The sequence below is a fragment of the Nycticebus coucang genome, chromosome 3 (genome assembly GCF_027406575.1).
Source record: "Nycticebus coucang isolate mNycCou1 chromosome 3, mNycCou1.pri, whole genome shotgun sequence".
Classification (NCBI taxonomy): Eukaryota; Metazoa; Chordata; class Mammalia; order Primates; family Lorisidae; genus Nycticebus; species Nycticebus coucang.
In genome coordinates this window covers 59,141,130-59,165,907 of record NC_069782.1, presented here as the reverse complement: position 1 = coordinate 59,165,907, position 24,778 = coordinate 59,141,130, and the positions used below count along the sequence as shown (strand labels likewise).

The 24,778-nt window shown below is 53.5% G+C and overlaps 2 protein-coding genes and 1 long non-coding RNA gene across 4 annotated transcripts; 2 read left to right on the top strand and 1 right to left on the bottom strand.

Annotated features, from left to right (window-relative positions):
- The first annotated feature begins 491 nt into the window (after window positions 1-491).
- Window positions 492-6,851, top strand: ANGPTL4 (angiopoietin like 4). The gene is made up of 7 exons (XM_053583399.1): window positions 492-990; window positions 1,118-1,228; window positions 1,361-1,478; window positions 3,636-3,749; window positions 4,329-4,424; window positions 4,514-4,795; window positions 6,197-6,851. The coding sequence occupies exons 1-7, from the start codon at window positions 655-657 to the stop codon at window positions 6,376-6,378; spliced, it is 1,239 nt and encodes a 412-aa protein (XP_053439374.1). The 5' UTR covers window positions 492-654; the 3' UTR covers window positions 6,379-6,851.
- LOC128580917 (uncharacterized) lies at window positions 909-11,652 on the bottom strand. 2 transcript variants are annotated; one of them, XR_008378758.1, is made up of 3 exons: window positions 11,522-11,652; window positions 10,954-11,081; window positions 909-1,022 (listed from the first exon to the last, which is right to left on the bottom strand). It is a non-coding gene; the product is annotated as an uncharacterized LOC128580917 (long non-coding RNA). The 2 variants fall into 2 exon arrangements; XR_008378757.1 differs by lacking the exon at window positions 909-1,022 and adding an exon at window positions 3,756-3,970.
- Window positions 11,653-11,746: 94 nt separating this feature from the next.
- RAB11B (RAB11B, member RAS oncogene family) lies at window positions 11,747-24,510 on the top strand. Its single transcript, XM_053583405.1, has 5 exons — window positions 11,747-12,000; window positions 21,409-21,604; window positions 22,420-22,613; window positions 22,849-22,929; window positions 23,474-24,510. The coding sequence occupies exons 1-5, from the start codon at window positions 11,961-11,963 to the stop codon at window positions 23,617-23,619; spliced, it is 657 nt and encodes a 218-aa protein (XP_053439380.1). The 5' UTR covers window positions 11,747-11,960; the 3' UTR covers window positions 23,620-24,510.
- The last annotated feature ends 268 nt before the right edge of the window (window positions 24,511-24,778 follow it).

Below are 24,778 nucleotides of genomic sequence, written 5' to 3'. Positions count from 1 at the left end.
GTGTTGTCTTGGGATGGACAGAGCTCACACCAAGCGGTCCTGCCCTAAAGGAGGGGACGTTTAAGACGCCCGCCTGACCGCTGAGGTCAAAGCTCTGGGGAGAGATTTTGCTTATTAGCTGTTCCCACTGCCCTTTCTATTCCGGGTGGGGCGTCAGAAACGCCGTCCAGGCGCTGCCAGCTCTAGAGACCTTTCCCCACTACTCAAGGGGGCGGGATGGAGGACCTTGGAATTCCGGAGCCTAGAAAGGAATCGTGGGTAGAGGGAGAGTTACTTCTCCCATGGATGGCAGAGGAAGGCCCGCTAGAGTCTAGCGCGGGGTCAGGGGAGCCAGAGTTTTGCACCCCCAGAGTCCCCCCCCAGCCCACAGAACTCAAGAGGCCCGCAGCGCACAGGACCCCACCCCCGGCTACACTCCCCGCCCCCGGCACTCCCAGCGCCCCGCCTCCTATTCCTGCATCCTGCTTATAAAAGGGGCGTTGGGCGCCGCGGGGGAACAAGCCGAGCTGAGCCGGCCTGCGGCTGCGATCTTATCCTCTCCAGTGACTCTGCACCCCAGTGAGTCTCCACCAGGTGCCCCGCATCTCCAGCCTTTGCCATCTCGAGGCCCTGCGTCCCGGAGGTTCCGCGTCCCGCGCCAAGCTGCCTGAAAGAATGCGGTGTGCGCCCACTGCCGGCGCAGCCCTGGTGCTGTGCGCCACCACCGCCGGGCTGCTGCTGGGCGCTCAGGGCCACCCCGCGCAGCCAGAGTCTCCGCGCTTCGCGTCCTGGGACGAGATGAATGTGCTGGCGCACGGGCTGCTACAGCTCGGCCAGGGACTGCGGGAACACGTGGAGCGTACCCGCGGCCACCTGGGCTCGCTGGAGCGGCGCCTGAGCACTTGCGGGGCAGCCTGCCAGAGCACCGGGGGATCCGCCGCGCCCCCTCAAGTCCTGGACAGCCTGGTTCCCGGCGAGGAGGTGGCCCCCGGGGCCTTCCGCAGCCTGCAGGTACGTGCACCCCAACCGGCTCTTCTACTGGCCTGGGAGGGTGTGGACGTGAGAGAGGATGGGTGAATGAATGGAGAAGATGAAGGCAGACGTCTGGGTCCTCACCAAGGCTTTCACCCTTCCCCAGACACAGATCAAGGCTCAGAACAGTAGGATCGAGCAGCTGTTCCAGAAGGTGGCCCAGCAGCAGCGGCACCTGGAGAAGCAGCACTTGAGAATCCAGCATCTGCAGAGCCAGGTACCAGGCCTGTCCCAGGAAGTGGGAGGGAAGTCGTCAAAGCTGGACCTGTGAGTCTGGATGTGCAGCCAGGCAGGCCAGGCAGCTTGAGCCAGCTGTACCTGATGCCTGCCCTCACTTGTCCCATCCCAGGTTGGCCTCCTGGTCCCCACACACCTGAGCAATCGGATGGCCAAGCCTGCCAGAAAAAAGAGGCTGCCCAAGATGGCCCAGCTTGTTGGCCCAGCTCACAATGCCAGCCACTTGCACAGTGAGTGTCTGTTTCTTGTCAAGTCCACTTTAAGGAGAAGGAGAGAGGTCCTGGCCTTGGGTCCTTGTGGGCTCTCCAGTCTCTGGTGAAGGGCTGATGGAGGGAGCCATCTCCCTACTCAGCCTTGACTCTGCCCCACCAGGTTCCCCCACTCTTCTTCCCAGTTAGCTAGTGGACTGTCCCCAAGCCCTGCTGGCCATTCTCTGCAGCTGGGGCTGGGAAAGGAGGTCCTGAGGGACTTGAGCTGCAAGGGGGGCTTAGCAGGCCACAGTGCAGCTCAGGGATGTAGTCCTGAAGGTTAGAACCCTCTGGGGGGAGAGGTGTGTGACTGATAAGAGGCTGCCAAGTAGGGGGGTTCTGAGTATGGGCTCCCTGCAGTCTCCTGGAGTGTGGATCATCCTCTTGCAGGGGGCACCGGGGCAGGGATGCACCCAGCTTCTAGGCCAGAAACACTCACTCTTGCATCTCACAAATCCAGAGCTCCTGATCACAGAGCCCTCTCCTTCCCCTTCGCCTGTCCTCAGCCTTCTTCCCCCGTAGAAAGTGGGCTTTTGCCACCATCACAAACTTTAGGTCCTTTATTCCCAAAGCTAAGCTCAAATCTCAGCACGTCTATGTGTGTGTCTGACACAAATTTTCAGTTCCCAATCTTAAGTTCACCTCCTCTCACCCAGCTTCCCTGGGTCCTCCTCCTCCGCATATGTGGCTATCTGAGCCAACTGGGTGAGAGTTCGGATCCCCTGCTCATGCTCCAGAGTCAGTGGCTGGCTTCCAGCTCTGTCCCCTCCCCACACTCCTCTTTTCACCCTCTACCCGAGACTAGTACTTTTAGATGGTCCGGGGCCAGTACATCCAGACAATCACCAGAGGAGGGGGTAATGAGGGGCTTCTGGGGCTACCAGGCACAGGTCCCAACTTGGATGTGGGGCATGTCCTGTGGGCTTGGGACTCCCAGACTCTGGGCTCAGCCGTGCCAAGTAGGCAAAAGTTTAGAGCTGAGGAGACAAACAGCTGGCACTAATGGAAGCCACATTGGTGGTTTGGCCCTGTGCCTGTCCTGATTGGAGGGGAGGGAAAAGTAAGGGAAAGGGGAGCTGCCCGAGGGGCCGGAAAATGTGTCAGTCACTCTAGGCCTGCCCCCAGACCGCTGTGCAACTCACTCGACCTTTCCTCTACTTTCCTGGCAGGGCTGGGAGTGATTCTTTCCAAACACTGCCCAGCGCCATCCTTCTTCCTCCCTCCTGCCCTCTCTCTCTCTCTGATAGCTGAGACCCTGGGCGGAGCCTTTATCCCCTCAAACCCCCACCAAGCCAGATCAGTTCCTGCCCTCCTGCTCTGGTTTTGTTCTGTTTTTTTTTTTTGTAGAGACAGAGTCTCACTTTATGGCCCTCAGTAGAGTGCCCTGGCCTCACACAGCTCACAGCAACCTCCAACTCCTGGGCTTAAGTGATTCTCTTGCCTCAGCCTCCCCAGTAGCTGGGACTACAGGCGCCTGCCACAATGCCCGGCTATTTTTTGGTTGCAGTTTGGCCGGGGACGGGTTTGAACCTGCCACCCTCGGTATATGGGGCCGGCGCCTTACCGACTGAGCCACAGGCGCCGCCCTGGTTTTGTTCTCTTGATTATCGGTTCATCAAGCCTTTATTGTGTGCTTAGATCTGCACAGATGCTAGTGCTGGACTGCTGGTTGTCACTGTCCCAAAGAGTACTCTTCTACCTGGTTCCATTAGGTGGTGGAGGGGGTTATATTTGTGGAGTAGGGGAGAGCCCACCAGACAGCCACATTGTTGGGGAGGTGGGAAATAGACCTCTATGCCCATACAGGGAGGAAGTCTGGGGGTGAGGGAAGACATCCTTGCAGAAGCTGAGGCCACAGAAGAGTCCCAGGCAGAGCAAGATGCCCGGGTGGGAAGGAAGCTCGTGTGGCCAGAGAGGGTGGGGTGCGGTGTAGAAGGAGGAAGCATGGGCACAGGGGCTTCTCGTAGACCATGCTGAGGAAGGTCATAAGGAGCCATGGAAGAGCTTAGGCAATTGTCAGGGGTGTGTCATGACATCAGGATTACTCTTCACCTCCCTGTCACCTGCTGCCCAACCCCTAGGGCATCTCCTGAAACAGTCTGCTCCTCTGTTTCAACCCCCTACTTTGTCTACCTGCAGGGCTGCCCCGGGACTGTCAGGAACTGTTCGAGGAAGGTGAGAGGCAGAGTGGACTATTTCAAATCCAGCCTGAGGGGTCCCTGCCATTCCCGGTCAACTGCAAGATGACCTCAGGTAGGACGTCCTGGCCTGCCAGGGAGCACTCTTGCCATGGGCCCTCTTGCTTTTCTTTAAAATGTTGTGCTTGCTGGGTGTAGCAGTGGTAGGTGCCTATAGTCCCAGCTACTTCAGGAGGCTGAGGCAGGAGGATCACTTGAACCCAGGAGTTGAAGGCTGCAGTGAGTTGTAATGATGCCACTGTATTCCAGCCTGGGCAACAGAACAAGACCCCTTTTCTACAAACAAAAAGACAAAAAAAAAAAAAAATAGCACCCTTTTCCCCCACTGACTCCCATTACAAGGTCAGGAATGGGTTCTGTAGTTAACACCTGCAGGGAAGGACCCAGAGAGGTTTTGCAGTGGTGCACACTCCCTCCCTCCTTCCCTGCTGGGTTCTTGGGATAGAGAACCAGGCCTGATCCCCTCGCCTTTAGGCCCTCTCACAGTATTCCTCCCTGAAACCCTTCTTTCTCTGGTCCTTCTGGGATGAGAGGGAAGAATACTGTGGGGGTGTTGACTTCCCTGGGTTTGGGGTCTGGGAGCCAGCTTTCTCTGAGGAAGGACCTCCTGGTGACTTTGTACATTTCTGGGCAGATGGGGGCTGGACCGTAATTCAGAGGCGCAGAGATGGCTCTGTGGACTTTGACCGGCCCTGGGAAGCCTACAAAGCCGGCTTTGGGGATCCCCAAGGTGGGTATTTCTAGTGGCGCCAGAGGCTGGGGAGGAGGAATGGGCTGCACAGCTAGGCCTGCCTCACTGAGCAGCCTATTCTGATCCAGGTGAGTTCTGGCTAGGCCTGGAGAAGGTGCACCGCATCACAGGGGACCGCAGCAGCCGCCTGGCCGTGCAGCTGCAGGACTGGGATGGCAATGCAGAGTCACTGCAGTTCCCTGTCCATCTGGGAGGCGAGGACACCGCCTACAGCCTGCAGCTCACAGAACCTGTGGCCAGTAAGCTGGGTGCCACCACAGTCACGCCTGAGGGCCTCTCCCTGCCCTTTTCCACTTGGGACCAGGACCATGACCTCCATGGGGACAAGAACTGTGCCAAGACCCTCTCTGGTGAGTGGGCTCTGCCCTATCCGCCTTGCCATGCCCCACTAGCCACGGCCTCCCCTCCTTCCCTTCTGCCACCCTGCCCTGCCTTCAAACCCAAATCACATCTATCACCCCATCTCTTCATTTGTGGTGTGCCTGTGGACCACTAACTTAACCTCTCCAGCCTCAGTTTGCTCATCTTTAAAATGGGTATAACCATAGTGCCCACTCCATAGGATTTATAGTGTGAAATTAGAGGCAGCGCTCAGGTTAAACATTTGAAATTTCCTCTTTATAGGTTAAAAAATGATGTCAGGCTGGACATGGTGGCTCACACTTGTAATCCTAATCCTTTGAAAGGCTGAGGTGGGAGGATTATTTGAGGTCAAGAGTTTGAGACTGGCCTAGGCAATAACAAGATTCCACCTCTATGAAAAATAAGATAAATTAGCCAGGCCTGTAATCCCAGTTTCTTAGGAGGCTAAATTGGGAGAATACTTGAGGATTTTGAGGCTGTAGTGAGTTATGATGACTGCATTCCAGCCTGGGTGTCAGAGCAAAAAAAAAAAAAAACTATTTTAACTTTTATTTGTTTATTTACTTTTAAGGCAGAACCTCACTTTATCTCCCTGGATAGAGGGTGGTGGTGTCATAGCTCACAGCAACCCCTAACTTTTGGGCTCAAATGATCTTCTTGCCTCAGCCTCCTGAGTAGCTGGGACTACAGGTGCCACCACACTCAGCAATTTTTAGAGATGGGGTCTTGCTCTTGCTCAGACTGGTCTTGAACTCCTGAGCTCAAGCAGTACCCTCCTGAGCTCAAGCAGTGCTAAGATTACAGGTGTGAGACCTCTAAAATATTTTTAAAATTAGCTGGGTGTGGCCAGATTCAGTGGTTCATGCCTGTAATCCTAGCAGTCTGGGAGGCTAAAAACAGGAGAATCCTTTGAGTCAGGAGTTCAAGAACAGCCTGAGCAAGAGTGACACTCCCATCTCCACCAGAAAGAATTAGCCAGGCAGGGTGGTATGGGTCTATAATCTATAGTCCTAGCTACTGGGGAAGCTGAGACAAGAGGATCACTTGAACCCATGAGTTCGAGGTTGCTATGAGCTACGAAGAAGCTGTTGCACTCTACCCAGGACAACAGAGCGAGACTGTGTCTCAAAAAAAAAAAAAAAAGTCAGTGTGGTGGTGGGCTTCTATAGTCCTAGCTACTCCGGTGGCTGAGGTGGGAGAATCACTTGAGCCCTTGAATTCAAGCCCAGCCCGGACAACATAGTGAAACCCTATCTATTAAATAGCTTTTTAAAAAAATAAATAAATCATAAAGTCTGAAGCCCAGCTTTGTCCTACCTCTATCCCCACCCCATCTCCTCCCTGCCCTACTGGTCCTGATAAAGTTCCCTCTCCTCTGACTTGGGCAGGTGGCTGGTGGTTTGGCACCTGCAGTCACTCCAACCTCAACGGCCAGTATTTCCACTCTATTCCTCGGCAACGGCAGCAGCGTAAGAAGGGAATCTTCTGGAAGAACTGGCGGGGCCGATACTACCCACTGCAGGCCACCACCATGTTGATCCAGCCCACAGTGGCTGCAGCAGCCTCCTAGTCTCCTGGAGGGGGCCTGGTCTCAGGCTCACAGAGGATGGTGACTTTGGCTTTGGCCGAGAAATGGTCGCTCCCTTCCCAGACAGGGGCTGTAAGTGGAGGCCTTCTGGAGCCTCCTGGACAGAGAGGACGACCATGACTGGGTAGGCCCCTTTTCTGTGTGGGGAGCTGCATGCATTGCCCTCTGAGAACAGGGCCCCAGGGCATGCACTGGCCCCGGAAAACAAGGGACCAAGGGACATTGAATCCCACTCCTTGCCCGCCTGAGGAGTAGGGGATACAAAGGGACCACTCGGGGATGGCCAGCCCGGCCTCATTGGCAGACTCAGTCACATTGACTGGCTGGAGGAACAGGGCTCCCAGGGGCCATGGGGGCCGCCCTCATGGTGCTGCTGGGTCCCATGGCACAAGCTGGTGCCAGCGGTGTCCAAGCAGAACTCACAGAGTTCCTAGAATAAAAGCAACCTCAGTACATTTTGTTCTTTGTCTTTCAGTTTGTTATAAAAAGTGGACAGTTTCAAAGTCCATGTAAACATGTTCCCAGGATGGAGGGTGACAACTTCCCAGCTCCTTAACAACAACACTGGTTATGCCTCCCACCTCTACCAGCTGATAGCAATTTCTTCATTTCTGATTTCAGGATGTGTATCTTCCTTGTCTTTTATCTTCAAGTTACAAGACAAAAACCAAATCCTCATACAGTTCAATTGTTATAAAGACATGTCACAGAGAAAATGAGAATCCCTCCCCAGTCACAAGTAACTTGTGTCTTGCCACCTGGTGGAAATAGGATGTGTCTTGCACATTTAGATTTATTTTTTTCTCATAGCCAGATTAAAGAAAGTATTTTTCTCAAAGCCAGATTAAATACTTTGAGAAAGTATTTCTCAAAGCCAAATTAAAGTATTAAAAAGAACCAGGTACAATGAATTTTAGAAATTTTTTTGAACCAAATATATCCAAAACATTAGTGTTTCAACATCTGATCAATATAAAAATTATTACTGAGATGTTTGACCTTGGTTTTTTGTTGCTGTTGTTCTAAGTCTTCTGAATCTGGTATGTATTTAACAATAGTGCATGTCTCAATTTGGACCAGCCATTAATAGACAACATGATGGTAGAAATACTAACACAGGATTTCTTTACTTTTTTTGGCTATGTCTACACATTTCTTTTTTTTTTCTTTTTTTGAGACAAAGAGTCTCACTATGTCACCCTCAGTGGCATCACGGCTCACAGCAACCTCAAACTCCTGGGGTTAAGTGATTCCCTTGCCTCAGCCTCCCAAGTAGTTGGGACCACAGGCACCCACCACAACACCCAGCTATGTTTTTGTTGTAGTTGTCATTGTTGGCCCAGGTTCAAACCCACCAGCCTCAGTATATGTGGCCGGCACCAGAACCACTGTGCTATGGGCCCCGAGCTATAGCTCAAACTCGGGCTCAAGTGAAGCTCTTGCCTCAGCCTGCCAAATAGCTGGGACTATAGGCGCCCGCCACGATGCCCAGCTATTTTTTTTTTTTTTTTTTTTTTCTGTAGAGACAGAGTCTCACTTTATGGCCCTCGGTAGAGTGCCGTGGCCTCACACAGCTCACAGCAACCTCCAACTCCTGGGCTTAAGCGATTCTCTTGCCTCATACTCCCGAGTAGCTGGGACTACAGGCGCCCACCACAGTGCCCGGCTACTTTTTGGTCGCAGTTTGGCCGGGGCCGGGTTTGAACCCGCCACCCTCAGTATATGGGGCTGGCACCCTACCGACTGAGCCACAGGCGCCGCCCAATGCCCAGCTATTTTTAGAGATAGGGTCTCACTGTTGCTCAGCCTGGTCTTGAACCCACTACATATTTCTTATGCTGGAATTTACTTCAAGGTTTCCTTTAATCTTTTTTTTTTTGTAATATAAATTCAAATAATATTTATTTAGCAACTTCTATATGCCAAGCTCTGTATCAGATGTTTGGGATATTCCAGAGCTGTGGTCCCCAGACCCTGGGCTGCAGACTGGTTCCAGTCCCTGGCTTGTTAGGAACTGGGCCACACAGCAGGAGGTGAGCAGTGGGCAATGAACAAAGCTTCGTTGTATTTATAGCTGATGCTTAATCTATATTTACAGCTGCTGTCCATCACTGGCTTCACCACCTGAGCTATGGCGCTTGCAAATCAGCAGCTGCATTAGATTTTCTGTTTTTCTTTCTTTCTTTTTTTTTTTTTGAGACAGAGCCTCAAGCTGTCGCCCTGGGTAGAGTGCCGTGGCATCACAGCTCACAGCAACCTCCAACTCCTGGGCTCAAGCAATTCTCCTGCCTCCGCCTCCCAAGTAGCTGGGCAATATAGCAAGACCTTGTAATTACAAAAAAGTTTTTAAAAAATTGGCCAGGCACAGTGGTGAATGCCTGTAGTCCCAGCTACACCAGAGGCCAACGCTGGAACTCTGAATCACATCCCTCTCCAGGGGACAGGGAACACTCAAGCTCTGTGGACTTAGTTTTTGCATCTGGAAAACTGGGATGGTTTTGATATTCCACCCTTTCACCCCTCCATCCCTTCCTGTCCTTGTGGTGTTGTGGGGAGTTAACATGGCATTAACACTCAGCACAGTGCCTAGCTCTCAGCATACAATGCATATCTCCATCATTACGAATACTATTATTAATATCACTATGAGTCACATTAGAGATATTAGGGGGAGGGCTGGCGACTGAGACAAGAGCAAGGAAGTCTCTATGGTGGAGGTGGCTTTGAAAAAAATCTTTTTTTTGAGACAGAGTCTTGCTCTCTTGCCCAAGCTATGGCCTCAATCTAGCTCACAGCAACCTCACCCCCCTAGGCTAGCTCACAGCAACCTCAACCCCCTAGGCTCAAGCAATCTTACTACATCAGCCTCCTGAATACCTGGGAATACATGAACAAGCCACACGTCTGGCATTTTTTTTCTATTTTTAGAGACAGGGGTCTCATGTTGCTTAGGCTGGTTTCAAGCAATCCTCCTGTTTCAGCCTCGCAGAGTGCTAAGATCAGACATATGAGCCACCAACCTGGCCAAATGTGTCAATTTTCTAAGCAGGATGAAATTTTGCAGGGAGACCATTCCGAGAAGAGGACACTAGGAGAGCTAAGGCATAGTGGTGGGTGGTCTCATCTAGCTGGTAAATTGGGCTGAGGAAGGGGTTTGGGCCAGAATATGCAAGGCTTCAAGCCCACTCCCAAAGAGTTTGATGACAAAGGCTGGCAGAGTCCTTCCCAGTCCAACTTCCAACCTCACCTTCTTGCCTAATCTCATCTCAGGCACCATGGGCCCCTCTCTACCCTCCATGGCTTCCTGTCTGCTCACACCCTTCCTAGTTTCTTTCACTTGCTATTTTGTCTCCCTAAAACACTGTTCCCCTCACCTCCATCCTTTCCCATTTCCACTCATCCTCCCATCTTTCAGGACCTGGTCCAAATACCACTCCCTCCAGGATGGCTTCTCTGGCTGCCTGGCTAAGGCGTTCTACCTCCACCTACCCCAGAGTATAATCCCCTCAAAGCAGGGATTTTACTGTAAAGTGATCTCATTTGTATGGTTGTTTACTTGCTTCTTGTCCTCTAGAACTTTGTCTTGTTCAATTCTGTGTCTCCAATATGGAGTAAGTCCTTATTCAATACTTACTGAATGAAGGACTAAAATGCTGGGGGGGGGGGTGTTTTTTTAAGAGACAGGTTCGCACTGTTTTGCCTAGGCTGGTCTTGAACTCCTGGCCTTAAGAGATTCCCCTGCCTTAGCCCCCCAAGTTTCTTATACTTCACCTGCCTCCTAAAAAGCTTTTTCTTTTTCTAATTCTTTTTTTTTTTTTAGTAGAGAGGGGGTCTTGCTCGTGCTCAATTTGGTCTTGAAGCTGTGAGATCAAGCAATCCACCTGTCTCAGCCTCCAAGAGTGCTAGGATTACAGGCATGAGCCACCACGCCCAGCCTCCTAAAAAGCTTTTAAATATAAGGGAGTAATGTGATCTGACTTAATGTTTTTAAAAACTCCCTCAGACTACTGTCAGCGAAGTAATTGTACTAATCTAGAGAATAAGGAAGGGGACCAGGATCAGATTGTGGCAATAGAGAGGTAAGAAGTCCTCAGAATCAGGAGAAATTTAAGAGGGAGGAAGGACAGAATGAGGCAATTGTGGGAGACAGAAGGAGGGAGGCAGAGAGAAGATGAGAAGATGAGTGAAGGGAGTCATTATCTCTGATTCTGATAGCCAGGAGGGAAGAATGGAGACACAGAAGGAAGAGTGGATGTGGGAAGAGTTGAAAATGTATATGGATGGATGTGTAAAGATCACGTGAGGCCTGACCTTTGGGAATAGCCTGGGCAACATAGTGAAACCCTGTCTCTACAGTCAATCAATCAATTAGCCAGCGTGGCAGCACAGATCTGTGGTCCCAGCTACTCGGGAGGCTGAGGCAGGAAGATGCCTTGAGCTCAGGAGTTGGAGGTTGCAAAGCACTATGACGACATCACTGCACTCTAGCCTGGGCAACATAGCAAGACCCCCATCTCTACAAAAATAGAAAAATTAGCCAGATGTGGTGGCACATACCTGTGGTCCCAGCTACTTGGGAGACTGAGGCTGGAGGATGGCTTGAGCCCAGAAGTTGGAAGCTGCAGTGATGTATGATTACGCTACTGCACTCCATCCACCATGGGCAAGAAAAGAAGACTCTGCCTCTAAAAAACAATGACAAAAATAAAACATATCATGTTGTATACGTTAAATATATAAAATAAACACAAACTTTAATGTCAGGTATTGATAAATCCTATGCACAGGAGTAATAAAACAGGGTACAGGAACAAAGCAAGGCCAGACATCATGCTGGAGAGCGCTTGGTGCCCAGTAAGGATTTATCAAATATTTGATACACAAAGACTTCATGGCAGAAAGTGGCCAACTGCTTCGGTGTGTTTAAGTAAATGATCTAGTTGGTCTCAACTGATTCCTTGAGGTGGGTTCTTTCCCTGTCTAGAGAGGAGGAAACTAAGGCACACTGGGGTTACGTAGCAACGTAAGAACGGAAATCACAACCAAGAGAAGAGCGGCCCCAAAGAGGACCCCGGAAATGGTCATCTAAGGACTAAGGGGAGAGGCCGGCGCTGGGTGCACTTACGTCATTGGAACGTTGAGCAGCGTAACCATCACCTGGACGCAAATTCATTTCCCTTCCCGACTGGTCCTCTGGTAGTTGGGTCGGGTACGAATCAAGCCTTTCATTGGCTCCTTGCTTCGTCAATCGGTTTCTTTCCTCCAGCCTTCCGCCCCGCCTTCCGGAGCTCTCCTGTGATAGGTTGGCGCTCCCGTCACTTCAGAAAGATCCGCATTCCTTCCGCCTTTCTTCGGGACTCCGAGAGCGAGAAGGGTGGATTCCAGGCAGCACCCACCCTGGGGCTCTGCTTCCACCACTGATTGGCTGCTTTGGATGCCAGTCGCTACACCACCCGCCGCTAATTGGCCATACAACCGCCGCTCTGCGCGGCATCGACTCCGCCCCCGTCGGGTATTTGTGGTGGGGCTGCGGAGTCGCCGATCCCGCCGGAAGCGCCAGGACAATGGGGACCCGGGACGATGAATATGACTACCTATTCAAAGGTGCGGGCGGTGGCACATAGATGGGCGAGGGCGCGGCTGCGAGATAGCGGGCTGAGGCTGTACTCCAGGCCGCTAAGCCTAGTCCGGAGCCCGGAGCTCGGAGCTTAGGGCCTGATAGGTCAGGAAGATCGGGGCAGGCCGGGTTTCTTCAGCTTTGGCCCAGAGTGTGCGGCCATGCGGACCTGATGGCCCAGAAAGGCTTGGGGGCCTAGGATGCGCCGGGGCGGGGCTGGGGCCCTGAGTGGGTGGGGCCGGGGGCGGTGGGCGAGGCCGTTAGGGGCGGGGCCTCGAGAAGTGCAAGGCTTTCCTGGATTTGGCGGGTCGGACTGGGTGGAAAGAGCTATTCGGCGTGGGGGCGGAGCCAGAGCGGATAGGCGTGTCCAGTGGGTTGGACCTGGAAGGGTGGGGGGCGGGGGCTTTCTCAAAGCCCGGCCGGATTGGGTGCAGCTCGCCTGGAGGCGGACCATTGGAGGGGCGGGCCCACCGTAGGGGTGGGGTCAAGGTGGGGGAGTTGGGTGTGTTTGCTGGGGGGATGTCTTGGATTGGAGTGCAGACCCGGAATTGCGTGGAGGGGCACATGTGTGAGCGGCAACAATTCTGTCTCTTAACTCCTCTAAGTCTCTTAATAGCAGTAACCCAGTACCTGCACTTTTCTGAGCACTTTACCCGCAAGAACTTATTAAATCCTCACCACACTCCTGGAAGGTGGATATTATCCAGCCTCTTTTTACAGAGTAGGACTTTGAGGCCCAGAGAAACAAGGACATAGTTAAGAACCCAGGCCAACAGTGAGCCTTATCACTTTGGGCGTAGGTATTGGGGGCCTTGCTGCCAAGATCTGGGACTTGGAGTTGTCAAACTATTTCCCCGCAGCACATACATACTGATGGCTGGGGCTCCAGCCGTCTTGTTGGAGGTCTTTCCCACCCAAGGGACTGAGGGCTCTAGGATCATTAAGTAAGGCCTAGGCAGATCAGACCTTTACAGGTTTGGGGAAGCTCCTTCATCCTGCCCCTCAAGCTGGGTATACTTACTCCCTTCACGTTGCTGGAGTCCCTTGTTTCTGAGGTAGGCCGATTTAGGGGTCACTGGCTTCACAGTACTTTCTGCGCCAAGCTGGCCTTGTGCCAGGCCTTGTACAGTCCATGCTGGGCTTCCTGCCTGACGATAGCAGCCCTTGAGAGCTAACCCCTGGGCCCATGCCCCCATCCTTTGCCCTGCATTGTGAGGGCCTACCTCCTATGCTAGCTGTTGGTGTCTTCACTTCACTAGGAGAGCCGGCCATCTCTGAGAGTGTGCTCTGTATTCAGAGCTGGTCTTGCTTGACCCTTGAGCATCTTGGAGTTGTGGAGAGTGGAGCAAAAGTCTCCCTACCTGGGTTATCCATGTGGCAAAAGGCTTCCAGACAGAAGGAGAGGGCTTTGCAAAGGCTTAGAGTTGTCCCACTGCACTGTGGACTCTGGCTACCACAAGCAGGTTTATGTCAGCACAGGTGAGGCTGGGTGGTTGGCAGGTGTCAGGTCCAAGTTCCCACTCTAGCAGCCAGGGAAAGCTGTATAAGAGTTTTGGGACTGAATTCAAACAGCCCCCTCTGGTGACGGGTGAGTAGATTCTGGTGGTGTTGCACCCAGTGCCATCTCCAGTCACTCCACCCTGAGGTAGCTCCTCCTAGGTTGTGTCTGAGCACCTGCCCATAGGTGGGACTACCAGGGCAGAAGGCACTTCTCCCCAAGTGCCACATCCAGGATTCTGTGGTTATTCCCTGCTTGTTATTTTCAATCTTTTGCTATTATAAGTACCCCAGCTCCAAGTTTCCCTGAGTTATCCTTTTGCACCTTAGGGTTATTTCCTTGAAGTGTGTTCCCAGAAGTGCAGTTACTGGGTCAGGGGCATCAGTGAAGCCATGTAGTTCCCCGGACTCGTCTCCAGAGTCCACTTCCTGGAAACACTGATCTAGCTTATGGGGCAGCTGGCATGAGGGGGGGTGCATGCCTACCCCACTGCCCTCTCCCACTGGCCTCCTTTCCCTGAGTTGAGCACGTGCCCTGCTGACCTTCTCCAGCTGGTTGGTAGCAAAAGTCTGACCCACAAGGTCAGCATTTCCCCAACTGGTCAGCTGATGTCTGACCTTCATAATTTAGACCTCGTTGAAGGACGCCCCTCTTCTCTTTTTTTTTTTTAGAGACAGAGTTTCACTTTGTCACCCTTGGTAGAATGCCGTGATGTCACAGCTCACAGCAACCTCCAACTCCTGGGCCCAGGCGATTCCCTTGCCTCAGCCTCCCAAGTAGCTGGGACTACAGGCGCCTGCCACAACGCCTGGCTATTTTTTTTTTTTATGTCGTATTTTTTTTTTATTATTAAATCATAGCTGTGTACATTGATATAATCATGGGGCATCATTCATTAGCTTCACAGACCGTTTACCAAGTTTCACATATACCCTTGTAAGATGCACCACCCGGCTATTTTTTGGTTGCAGTTCAGCGGGGCCAGGTTTGAACCCGCCACCCTCGGTGTATGGGGCTGGTGTCCTACTCACTGAGCCATGGGCACTGCCCCGCAATATTTGTCTTTAAGGCCTGGCGTGATGGCTCACCCTTGTAATCCTAGCACTGTAGGAGGCCAAGGTAGGTGGATTTCCTGAGCTCATGGGTTCAAGACCAGCCTGAGCAAGAGTGAGACCCTGTCTCTAAAAATAGCTGGGTGTTGTGGCGGGAGCCAGTAGTCCCAGCTACTCGGGAGGCTTAGGGTAGAAAATTATTGGAGCCCAAGAGTTGGAGGTTGCTGTGAGCTAACACCATGACACACTACCAAGTGTGACAAAGTAAGACTCTGTCTCAAAAAGAAATTTGTCTTTAAATCCACTTAGATTTTCACTGTTAAATAGGAAAAGGGTACTCCCTATAGGTCTGGCAAATTAAAAAGGAAGGAAGGGGCTTGGCACCCATAGCTCAGTTGTTAGGGTGCTGGCCGCATGCACTGGGGCTGGTGGGTTTGAACCCAGCCTGGGCCTGCTAAACAACGACAACAACAACAACAAAAATAGCTGGGGGCGGTGCCCGTGGCTCAGTGGGTAGGGCACAGGCCCCATATACCAAGGGTGGTGGGTTTAAACCCGGCCCCAGCCAAATTGCAACAAAAAAAAAATAGCCGGGTGTTGTGGTGGGCGCCTGTAGTCCCAGCTACTCGGGAGGTTGAGGCAAGAGAATCACTTAAGCCCAAAAGTTTGAGGTTGCCGTGAGCTGTGACACCACAGCACTCTACTAAGGGCGACATAGTGAGACTCTGTCTCAAAAAGAAGGGAAGGAGAGAGGGAAATAGCAGGCAGGCCCCTACTGTCATTGCTTGCCATAGATGTGGGCTAATGGAAATGCAAGTGCAAGGGCACAAATGCACTGCATCTGTGAGTCTCTCCCTCCTGAGGCCTGCAGGGGGTCCTCCCTGGGCCCTTCCATCCTCCCCCAACAAGGACAACAGGCTGGCTTTGAAGAGGTGTCCAAGTCATGACTGTACCAGAAGTGTTGACAAGGGCCAACTTTGTCACCATGTGGATCTCCATCCTTGCCACCTGGAAAGACCCCCAGGAGTCGAGAGGACAGCAGTCCACCTGCCCTACCCTATCTGGCCCCACTGCTCTGCCATTCTCCCTATCCCTGGGTTTTATTGACAGGGATAGGCCATACCACATTGCTTAGGATACTGGCTGCTCTCTGTGCCACCCTCTTGCCATTGCCTTGATTTTTCAGCAGCCACATCACTCGTTCGCTCCCTTGACCTCAGTGGCCAAGGCCAGCAGATCCTCTGGGTGAACCCTCATGCAACATTTGTTTTTCTCCCTGAACAGTCTCTACCTCCCCTGGGAATGAGATTATTTATTTGTACCTAATTATAGATCCTCATATTTATCTTGCTAACATTTTATCCCTTCAGCCATGGGCCATTTTCCCAGCCTGTCCATTGAGCCCCAGGGGTATCCCTGAGTTTTCCTCAGATGGACACTGGGCTGTGAGTCCACATGGGAGCAGCTGTGTCCCCAAGGGCCACTGAGGCTCTCCTAGGCCCTTCCCTGGAGCCCATGACCCCAGGGGACATAGGGACCTAGCTCATGTGGGAAACTGGCTGCGGGGACTCCAGGCCCTGTCTTCTAGGTTGTATCCACCCCTGGTCAAGGAGTGGCTGCTCGTCCAAGGAATAGGACCACTCCCAGCCCTCTAGCTTGGGCAGGGCTGCACTAGGCCTATTGTTCAGTTGCTATTTGGGGACCCAGACATGCCATCTTCTCTATTTAGAATGGGGACCTCTTACGTGGCCCAGTTCTGAACACCTCTTATCAGAGAATGGCTGAGGCAAGAGTGCCCACCAGTGCCAGTTCAGAGGAGTGGCGGGGCCCTGGGGCTGCCTGAACTGAGGATATAGCCTCTGCATGGCCACTCAGTCTGCTTGAGTGCCAGGGTCTGGGCTCCAGGGTCATCACACTATCATGGGGCAGATGAGAGCACCCAGAACTCTGAGAGCTGCCAGCTCTTTGTTTTTGCCAAGTGGACTTGCCTGCTCTGTAAGCCAAGTGGTGTGTCCAGGAGGCCATTTCCTGGCCAGTGAAGCTACCAACTTCTGTGGAAATGCTGAGAGCTGTGTCCTGAAGGGCCTTTTCTTCCCCTAAGACAACAAATTGTTTTCTGTGTCCTCAACAATGCCATGTTCATTCTCAGCTTACGTGTGAGGTGAGCCTAGCTGCTGGCTCACTGCCTACCTCTCTGCATTGGGCACTCTTCCCAGGCAACACAGCCTTCCAGTTGTTCACCTGGGCAGTGGTGGTTGGCCTTTATCCTACTCTAGCCTCCACCATTCTCATTGGGTGACCTCGGGCTAGGGACTTGGACACTTTGGGTTGAGTGTCTCCAACTGTTTTCATGGGAATAACAATATTTACATGTGTCCCACATGTGACCCTCCAGCCGTTTGCTGAGGGGTGGGGGAGAACAGCAGGTGAGGGGGTGAGTTGGGAGAAGCAAAGCTTAGTCCCTAGACCCAAAGACCTACTACTTTCCAAGCAGTTGGCCTTGGACAAGTCACTGCTTGCTTGGTGGGCACAGTTAGGCGGGGGGAGCCAGCCTGCAAATATACAGAAGCTCAGGGCAGCGCCTGTGGCTCCCCATATGCCAGAGGTGGCGGGTTCAAACCCAGCCCCAGCCAGAAACTGCAAAAAAAAATAAAAATAAAAAATATACAGGAGCTCAGATCCCTTCTCTGCCCTCCCACCCTGTGTATTTAGGGCTGGTCGTTCCCCATCTGAGCTTCAGTTTCCTCATCTGTAAAATGGGCTACGTGAGGCTTCCACAGAATGATGCACCAAGAACTTCCTCAGCACAGACTCATTAAATGTTCTTTGTGTTCTTATTATTCTTGGCTCTAACGCAGCCAGCCAGAGAGGGTGGGGGCTGGGTGGTGGGGGCTGCCTGATCTTCCCTCCACTGTGGCCCAAGAGTGGTGACCTGGGCAACCTCCAAATGTGTGTCTGGGGGGTAGATCTGGGAGGCTCTGTGAGCCACTTTGGCATTTGTTTGTTCATTTGACAGACATTTGTTGGTTGCTTACTGTGTGTCAGGGCCTTGTTCCTGTCCATAGGTCAGACTGGCAAAAAAAGTAAATACATGAAACCTGGCAAGGGAGAAGGTGGCAAGAGTAGTGGGGGGGAAAGCCAGGGATGAGGAGGGCTGGGTGGTGGGGTTTTAGTAGGATGGCAACAAGGGCCTCCCTAGCTGAGTGGCATCTTAGGGACTCTACAAAGGAGATGAGGGAGGAGTTAGGTGGGTGCCTGGGGAGGAGTGTTCCAGGCAGTGGATACAGCCTGTGCAAAGGCCCTGAGGCAGGAGGAATCGCAAGGATAGTCCCATGTGGCTGGAGAGTGATCCAGGAGCAGAGAGGGAGGAGAGGAGGATAGGAAGATGACGGGGCAGGTGGTAGAGGGCTTTGTGGACTGTGGGGAGAACTTGGGCTTTTACCCATAGGCAGTGGGAGCCAGAGAAGGCTATGGGCAGAGATGGGATGGGACTAGATTTAGGTGCTCACAGGCGTCCTCTGGCTTCTGTGGAGAGGACAGGCTTTGGTTGGGGATGAGAGTGAACATGGGGCCCCCAGAGAGGTGGCTGGCACGGTAACCCAGGGAGAGAGGATGGTGGCCTGGCCAAAGGTGGGGGCAGCAAAGATAAGAGACGCACAGACAACTTTTCACCAGAGTTGCATTCAGACAGGAGAGTATACTACATGTGTATAGTTAGTAAATTTTTACCAGCTGAACTCAGACCCACACATGGATCAAGAAATAAATCTCCGGGCGGTGCCTGTGGCTCAAGGAGTAGGGCGCCAGTCCCATATGCCAGAGGTGGCGGGTTCAAACCTAGCCCTGGCCAAAAAAAAGAAAGAAATCTCCACCCCCCCAGGGCACTCCTCAGCCTCCTTTCTCCTGGATCAGCTTTTTTTTTTTGAGACAGAGTATCACTATGTCACCCTTGATAGAGCACTATGGCGTCACAACTCAGCAACCTCAAACTCTTGGACTTAAGCAATTCTCTTGCCTCAGCCTCCCGAGTAGCTGGGACTACAGGTGCCCAGCACAACACCTGGCTAGTTTTTCTATTTTTTTTTGTAGAGACTGAGTCTCACTTTATCGCCCTTGGTAGAGTGCCATGGCGTCACACAGCTCACAGCAACCTCCAAATCCTTGGGCTTAGGCGATTCTCTTGACTCAGCCTCCCAAGTACTTAGGACTATAGGCGCCCGCCACAACTCCCGGCTATTTTTTTGTTGCACTTTGGCCGGGGCTGGGTTTGAACCCGCCACCCTTGGCATATGGGGCTGGCACCCTACCCGCTGAGCCACAGGTGTGCCCTAGTTTTTCTATTTTTAGTGGAGATGGGGTCTCACTCTTATTCAGTTTGGTCTCAAACTCCTGAGCACAACTAATCCACCCACCTAAGCCTCCCAGAGTGCTAGGATTACAGGGGTAAGTCACTGCGACCGGCCCTGGATCAGTTTTGAAGGTGCTGAAAGATCAGCTCTGGGATGTGAAAGAGAGCAGTCGAGGGTGACTCCCATTTTCTGGCTTGAGCACTGGAAGGACAAGGCTGCCATTAACTGCAGATAGAGAAGGCAGGTAGAGGCTGGGTGGGCAAGTCAGGAGCAGTCGGGACCGCAGCTCTGCTGTGCTGCCTTTGAGGGGCCTATGTCCCCCAAGAGGACATGGAGGAGGTAGTGAGCACACCAGTCTGGGCCTCTGGGGACAGAGGTACATATAGGATTTGCCAGCCCACGTTCAGTATTTGCAGCCTCAAGCCCAGACAGAGTCATTCAGGGACCAGATGTGGACAGAGGGGCCCATCCTAGGGCTCCCTGCTGTTTGCAGGTCTAGTGATCACTTACAGGGGAGATGGAGGTGTGGGGTCACTGAAGGCAGGAGAGGAGAGGAAAGAGGAAGGCCACTGGGCACCAGCTGCGTGGGCTCCAGGGGCTAAGTCTTAACCTCAGTGGGGAAATGATGCTCAGTTTGGGTTCTGAGGGCTGAGAGGACAAAGGTGGGGTCAGTGAGCACAGAGAACACCTTCTAGGGGTTTGGGAATCTAGAAAGGAGAGAATCAAAAGGTGCCTGGGGGCGGCGCCTGTGGCTCAGTCGGTAAGGCTCCAGCCCCATATACTGAGGGTGGCGGGTTCAAACCCGGCCCCGGCTGAACTGCAACCAAAAAATAGCTGGGCGTCGTGGCAGGCACCTGTAGTCCCAACTACTCGGGAGGCTGAGGCAAGAGAATCGCTTAAGCCCAGGAGTTGGAGGTTGCTGTGAGCTGTGTGAGACTCTGTCTCTACAAAAAAAAAAAAAAGTGCCTGGAACAGGGAGTAAGGTCAGGAGGTAATCTTTTCTAAAGAGAGAATCCTGAGCTTGTTAACAGAGCAGCATGGTGTGGCCAATGGGAGGCAGGTATGGTGGAGTCTGGCTCCCTCAGTGGGGCAGGATTCCCAGTGGAGCCAGGTCATCTATCAGCCTGGCTCACGGTGACTGCCTGCACCTTCTCGAGCTCAAGAGGGCCAGCTCTGCCCATCTCTGCCCAGGTTGGGGAAGCCTAAGCCTCAGTGGATGCCCTTCCTCAGGAACATGGATAATCAAACCACCAGGCAGACCTACCCTGTCAGGTCCCAAGGCCCAGGGTCCATGTCTGGCTGGGGCATCTGGTTGGCTGCAACCTGTCATTTCATCTACACCATGTGCACTTGGATATACACACACCTGTGTGTGTGCACATGCCAGTCTCCCCTGCATGGTATGCTCTACCACCCCCAGAGCCTGGGCAGCTGGCACCGAGGTTGGTTGTGCTGGCAGTGCTTCCAAGGTTGGTTTTAGTAGGGCAGGAAATGCTTTATGGGGGGTGGGGATGCCCCTAGCCTGACCAGCATCACCAAACACTCTGTGGTGGAACTGAGTGTGCATTTGGGTGAAGGGTTGAGGGCATGGGTAAGGGGTAGCTCCTCGTTGCCTGTCACACCCTCATAGGTAAGAACCTGGAGGAACACTGACTTTTCCCATGTTCTGACCAAAACCACAACAGTAATAGTGATGCGTGGCCACTCGTGTCCCTTCCTGAGTGCCACATGCTGGCTAGATCACAATGACACATGCTCTCACTTCCTCCTCCTGGAATGGCTGCTGTTACTGTCTTCCTGTTCACACTTTAGAAAAAGGCAGGCCAGCGATTTGCCCAAGGTCACCAAGCACTGGAGCTTTCTTGGGCTGTACCCTGCTGCCCAGCCACCAGGCTGCAGGTAAAGGCTTAAGAGTTGATGAATTGGCTCGGTGCCTGTGGCTCAAGCAGCTAAGGCACCAGCCACATACACTTGAGCTGGCGGGTTCAAATCCAGCCTGAGCTCGCCAAACAACATGACAACTACAACCAAAAAACAGCTGGGCATTGTGGCGGGCGCCTACAGTCCCAGCTACTTGGGAGGCAGAGGCAGGAGAATCGCTTGAGCCCAGGAATTGGAGTTTGCTGTGAGCTGTGATGCCATAGCACTCTACCCAGGGTGACAGCTTGAGGCTCTGTCTCAAAAAATAAAAATGAGAAAAAAAAAAGAGTTGATGAATCATAAGCCACTCCAGCTAGAATGCTGAGGTCCCTGTGCCCCAGCAGAGATAGCCTTGTTCTGAGGACCAGAGACAGGTGGGAGTGTTGTGCCATCCACAGTGGCTGTTTCTGGAAGGCAGGAGCTTCCTTTCACTTCTGCACCAGGGGCCATAGTTCCTGTGGGCTCCTCTGTGTCCTTGGCTGCCTCCTTCATACAGCACCCAGGGAGGCACTAGGAAGTTTTTGTGGGTGGCGTGTGGGGACTCAGATCTTCCCCTTCCCTCCTCTTCTCCATTAGTGGTGCTCATCGGGGACTCAGGTGTGGGCAAGAGCAATCTCCTGTCGCGCTTTACCCGCAACGAGTTCAACCTGGAGAGCAAGAGCACCATTGGAGTGGAGTTCGCCACCCGCAGCATCCAGGTGGACGGCAAGACCATCAAGGCGCAGATCTGGGACACAGCGGGCCAGGAGCGCTACCGCGCCATCACCTCAGCGTGCGTGTTGGGCAGCTGGGGCCCTGCTGAGTGGGGACGTGGGTGTGTGGGCTTGAAGAACATGTAGGAGTTAGGTAGATGAGGCAATGGCTTGAGAGTGGAGGAAGGAGTAACACCCCAGCCTCAAGAGACCCCCAGGAGATGTGGGATCCTCAAGCAGAACCGTGCCCAGCCTTGGCCACACTGGGGCACTAGTGTATCCCTGAGTATCATCCTGTTGCCCCCATCCCTGCCTGGTAGCCTTCCTCCTTCCTCTGCTCCCTTCTGTGTGGCAGCTCATGTCTTGTCCATGCTTATTCTGTCCTCTCACCTAGACCTGGGCCCCAGTGTCTCTCTGAGGCCTACCAGCCATCAGAACCCACTCAAGCTGCCTCTTTCTGGACCCTTCCCAGTCCCTAGCCATTCCCCACCACTGGTCGCTCTACCACCTGGCTGTCTCCTGGACCTCCCCCCCACCCCCTGTCTCCTTCAGCTTTCTGGTGGGTGTATGTCCATCCATCTCCTTGATGGCCTGTGGCTGGCTCTGCGTGGGGTAGGGAGGGGGCATTTGGTACTCTGCCCAGCAGTGGCCTTTTCTCTGGGCAGTTGCTGGTCCCTTTTCCCCCTAGCTCCCTCCTCAGGCCCCCACATTCCAGATATGGATCTAGGGAGCAGACCTGGGGCCTCTGATCACATCTGTCCCTTAAGGCCACGATGGGCACCCCTTGGCTAGACCCTGTGCATGATGCATGTGCTGCCTTCCCATGAGGCTGCTGCTGCACATGGCCCCAGAGGCTGTCTAGGCCCACAGCAGCTCACAGGACCCTGCCCTGTAGGTACTACCGTGGTGCTGTGGGTGCCCTGCTGGTATATGACATCGCCAAACACCTGACCTATGAGAATGTGGAGCGCTGGCTGAAGGAGCTAAGGGACCACGCTGACAGCAACATCGTCATCATGCTGGTAGGCAACAAGAGTGACCTGCGCCACCTGCGAGCTGTGCCTACAGACGAGGCCCGCGCCTTTGCAGGTGGGTCCAGCTGGGCCTCTGAGAACAGGGTGGAGACTGAGGCATCAGAGAAGCATCTGGAAAGCGGGAGGCACCCCCACCATGCCAGGGCTCCTGGCCACAGTGCCAGCCTCCTGTCCCTCAAGAGTGGTCTTTCGTTCCTGGGCCTGGCAAGTGGGCAGGTGGAATCCCCAAGAAAGAGGGACACCATACAACCCCACCTCCTCACTCACCTGGACAGTATTTTCTGTTCCAGAAAAGAACAACTTGTCCTTCATTGAGACTTCAGCTTTGGATTCCACCAACGTAGAAGAAGCATTCAAGAACATCCTCACAGGTGGTCACAGGGCCTGGGTGGGCGAGGGGAGGGCACAGCCTCTCAAAGCAGAATGCAGCCCCTGAACCTTCATTTCTTAAACCTGCTATTTTGTCCGGACACAAGGCCAGGCATGGCATCCTCTCCAGGCTCAGGCCAGATCCAGGCCTTGCTACTGTGCAGGACAGACACCCCCTTGCCCCAGTCCCTGTGGGTGGGCCCATCTTGGGCTCCACAACCAAACAGCCAGCCAGAAGGAGGCAGGTGCTGCAGTAGCCCTGACCCCTTGGCATCCTGGAGTTTACTACTGAGGGAGGAGGGAGCCTCTAATCTTAAGGAACAGGGAACAGGGCTGGCTATTACCAGATAGCCAGATGGTCCTGCCCTTACTGAGTGCATAGCCCACCATGGGCAAGTGGATGGTGGCCCCTGTCTTTGTTTTCTATTATGTATATATACTAGGGACCCTTGGGGAGACTCCACAAAGTCCTGCAGGGAGGTGGTCACTGTGGGCTGGCAGGTCATGAGACTCACTCACCTGGTGTCTCCCTCTCTGCTCTGGCAGAGATCTACCGAATTGTGTCCCAAAAGCAGATTGCTGACCGTGCAGCCCACGACGAGTCCCCGGGCAACAATGTGGTGGACATCAGCGTGCCACCTACTACCGACGGACAAAAACCCAACAAGCTGCAGTGCTGCCAGAATCTGTGACCGCCCCAGCCTCTGCCCAGCGTGCGTGCACGTCCTTGGCCAACCCCCACCACGATGTCCTCCCAGCCGCAGCCCGTTGTCCCTCTGTGACCAGCTCGCTCCCGCCCTCTCAGTGAGTGCCACACGGCCAGCCAGGGCCCAGGAAGAGCAGGAGTCAGTGGCACCTCCTATCCTGCACGGGGAAGCTAGAAGCCCTGGCTTGCTGTGCTCACTCAACTCTGGTCCCGGCAGGCATCTTGCTGGGCTGGGAGGGCAGTGAGATGGACAAGCCCAATTAGAGGCAAGGAGGGAGGGCAGATGGGGCCGGCTTCTCCTCTTTTCCTCGGCAGACTCCAAGGAACGATTGCCTTCCTCCCTCTCTGGCCAGCTGGCCTAACTGGCTGGCTGTCCCTACCCAGAATCCTGCTCAGAGCTGAAGCGGGAAGAGCCAGGCAGCTGGGGCCGGCGCAGGTGGACTCTTAGCTCTTGGCTACTGCTGCCCACTCCTCTGAGCACAGCTAGCGCATAGGCCTCCCACCTCTGTGCGAGCAGCCCCAGCCCCACCTGTATATTGTTCCTGGGAGAAGCCAGTCCTTGTCTTGCCCTCCTCTTGCACGCAGCGCGCCCCTTCAGCCCTCTCTGCCCTCCACTCCTCTGTCTTATCTCCCCGTCTGATCTGGAACCTGTTTGCAAGTGAAGCAATATCTCCATGTTTTGTATATACAACTGCTCTTGTAGCCTTTGGTTTTGTTATTGTAGAGAAACACAGATTCTTTATACACTTTGTAAGATTTATGCCAAACCCTAGCTCTTGATCTCTTATTCTCCCTGTGGCCCCTGCACTGTTTTGCCCCATGCCTCATTTCTCTGGCCCATTACTAAAATGTATAATCCAACTTCTTGTACAGAAAACTGCCGCTGCGCTTCTGTCTTCTTTCTCTACACCAGACGGCCACTCCTGAGCCAAAGCCCATTGCTGCACGTCCCCCAGCGCAAGGCAGACCCCTGACCCTGGCCCCATCCCAGCCCCAGCCCCAGCCCCTGGGGGAGATTTGGGCGCTAGCACCTGCCCAGGGCAACTTGAAGGCCCCTTGAGCTGGTCCAGCAGGCTTTTCATGTGTAAGGTGAGGTTGGAGGGAGGGTGAGAGCCAGGGGGTTGTGGTGGAAGAGGGTGTCGGTG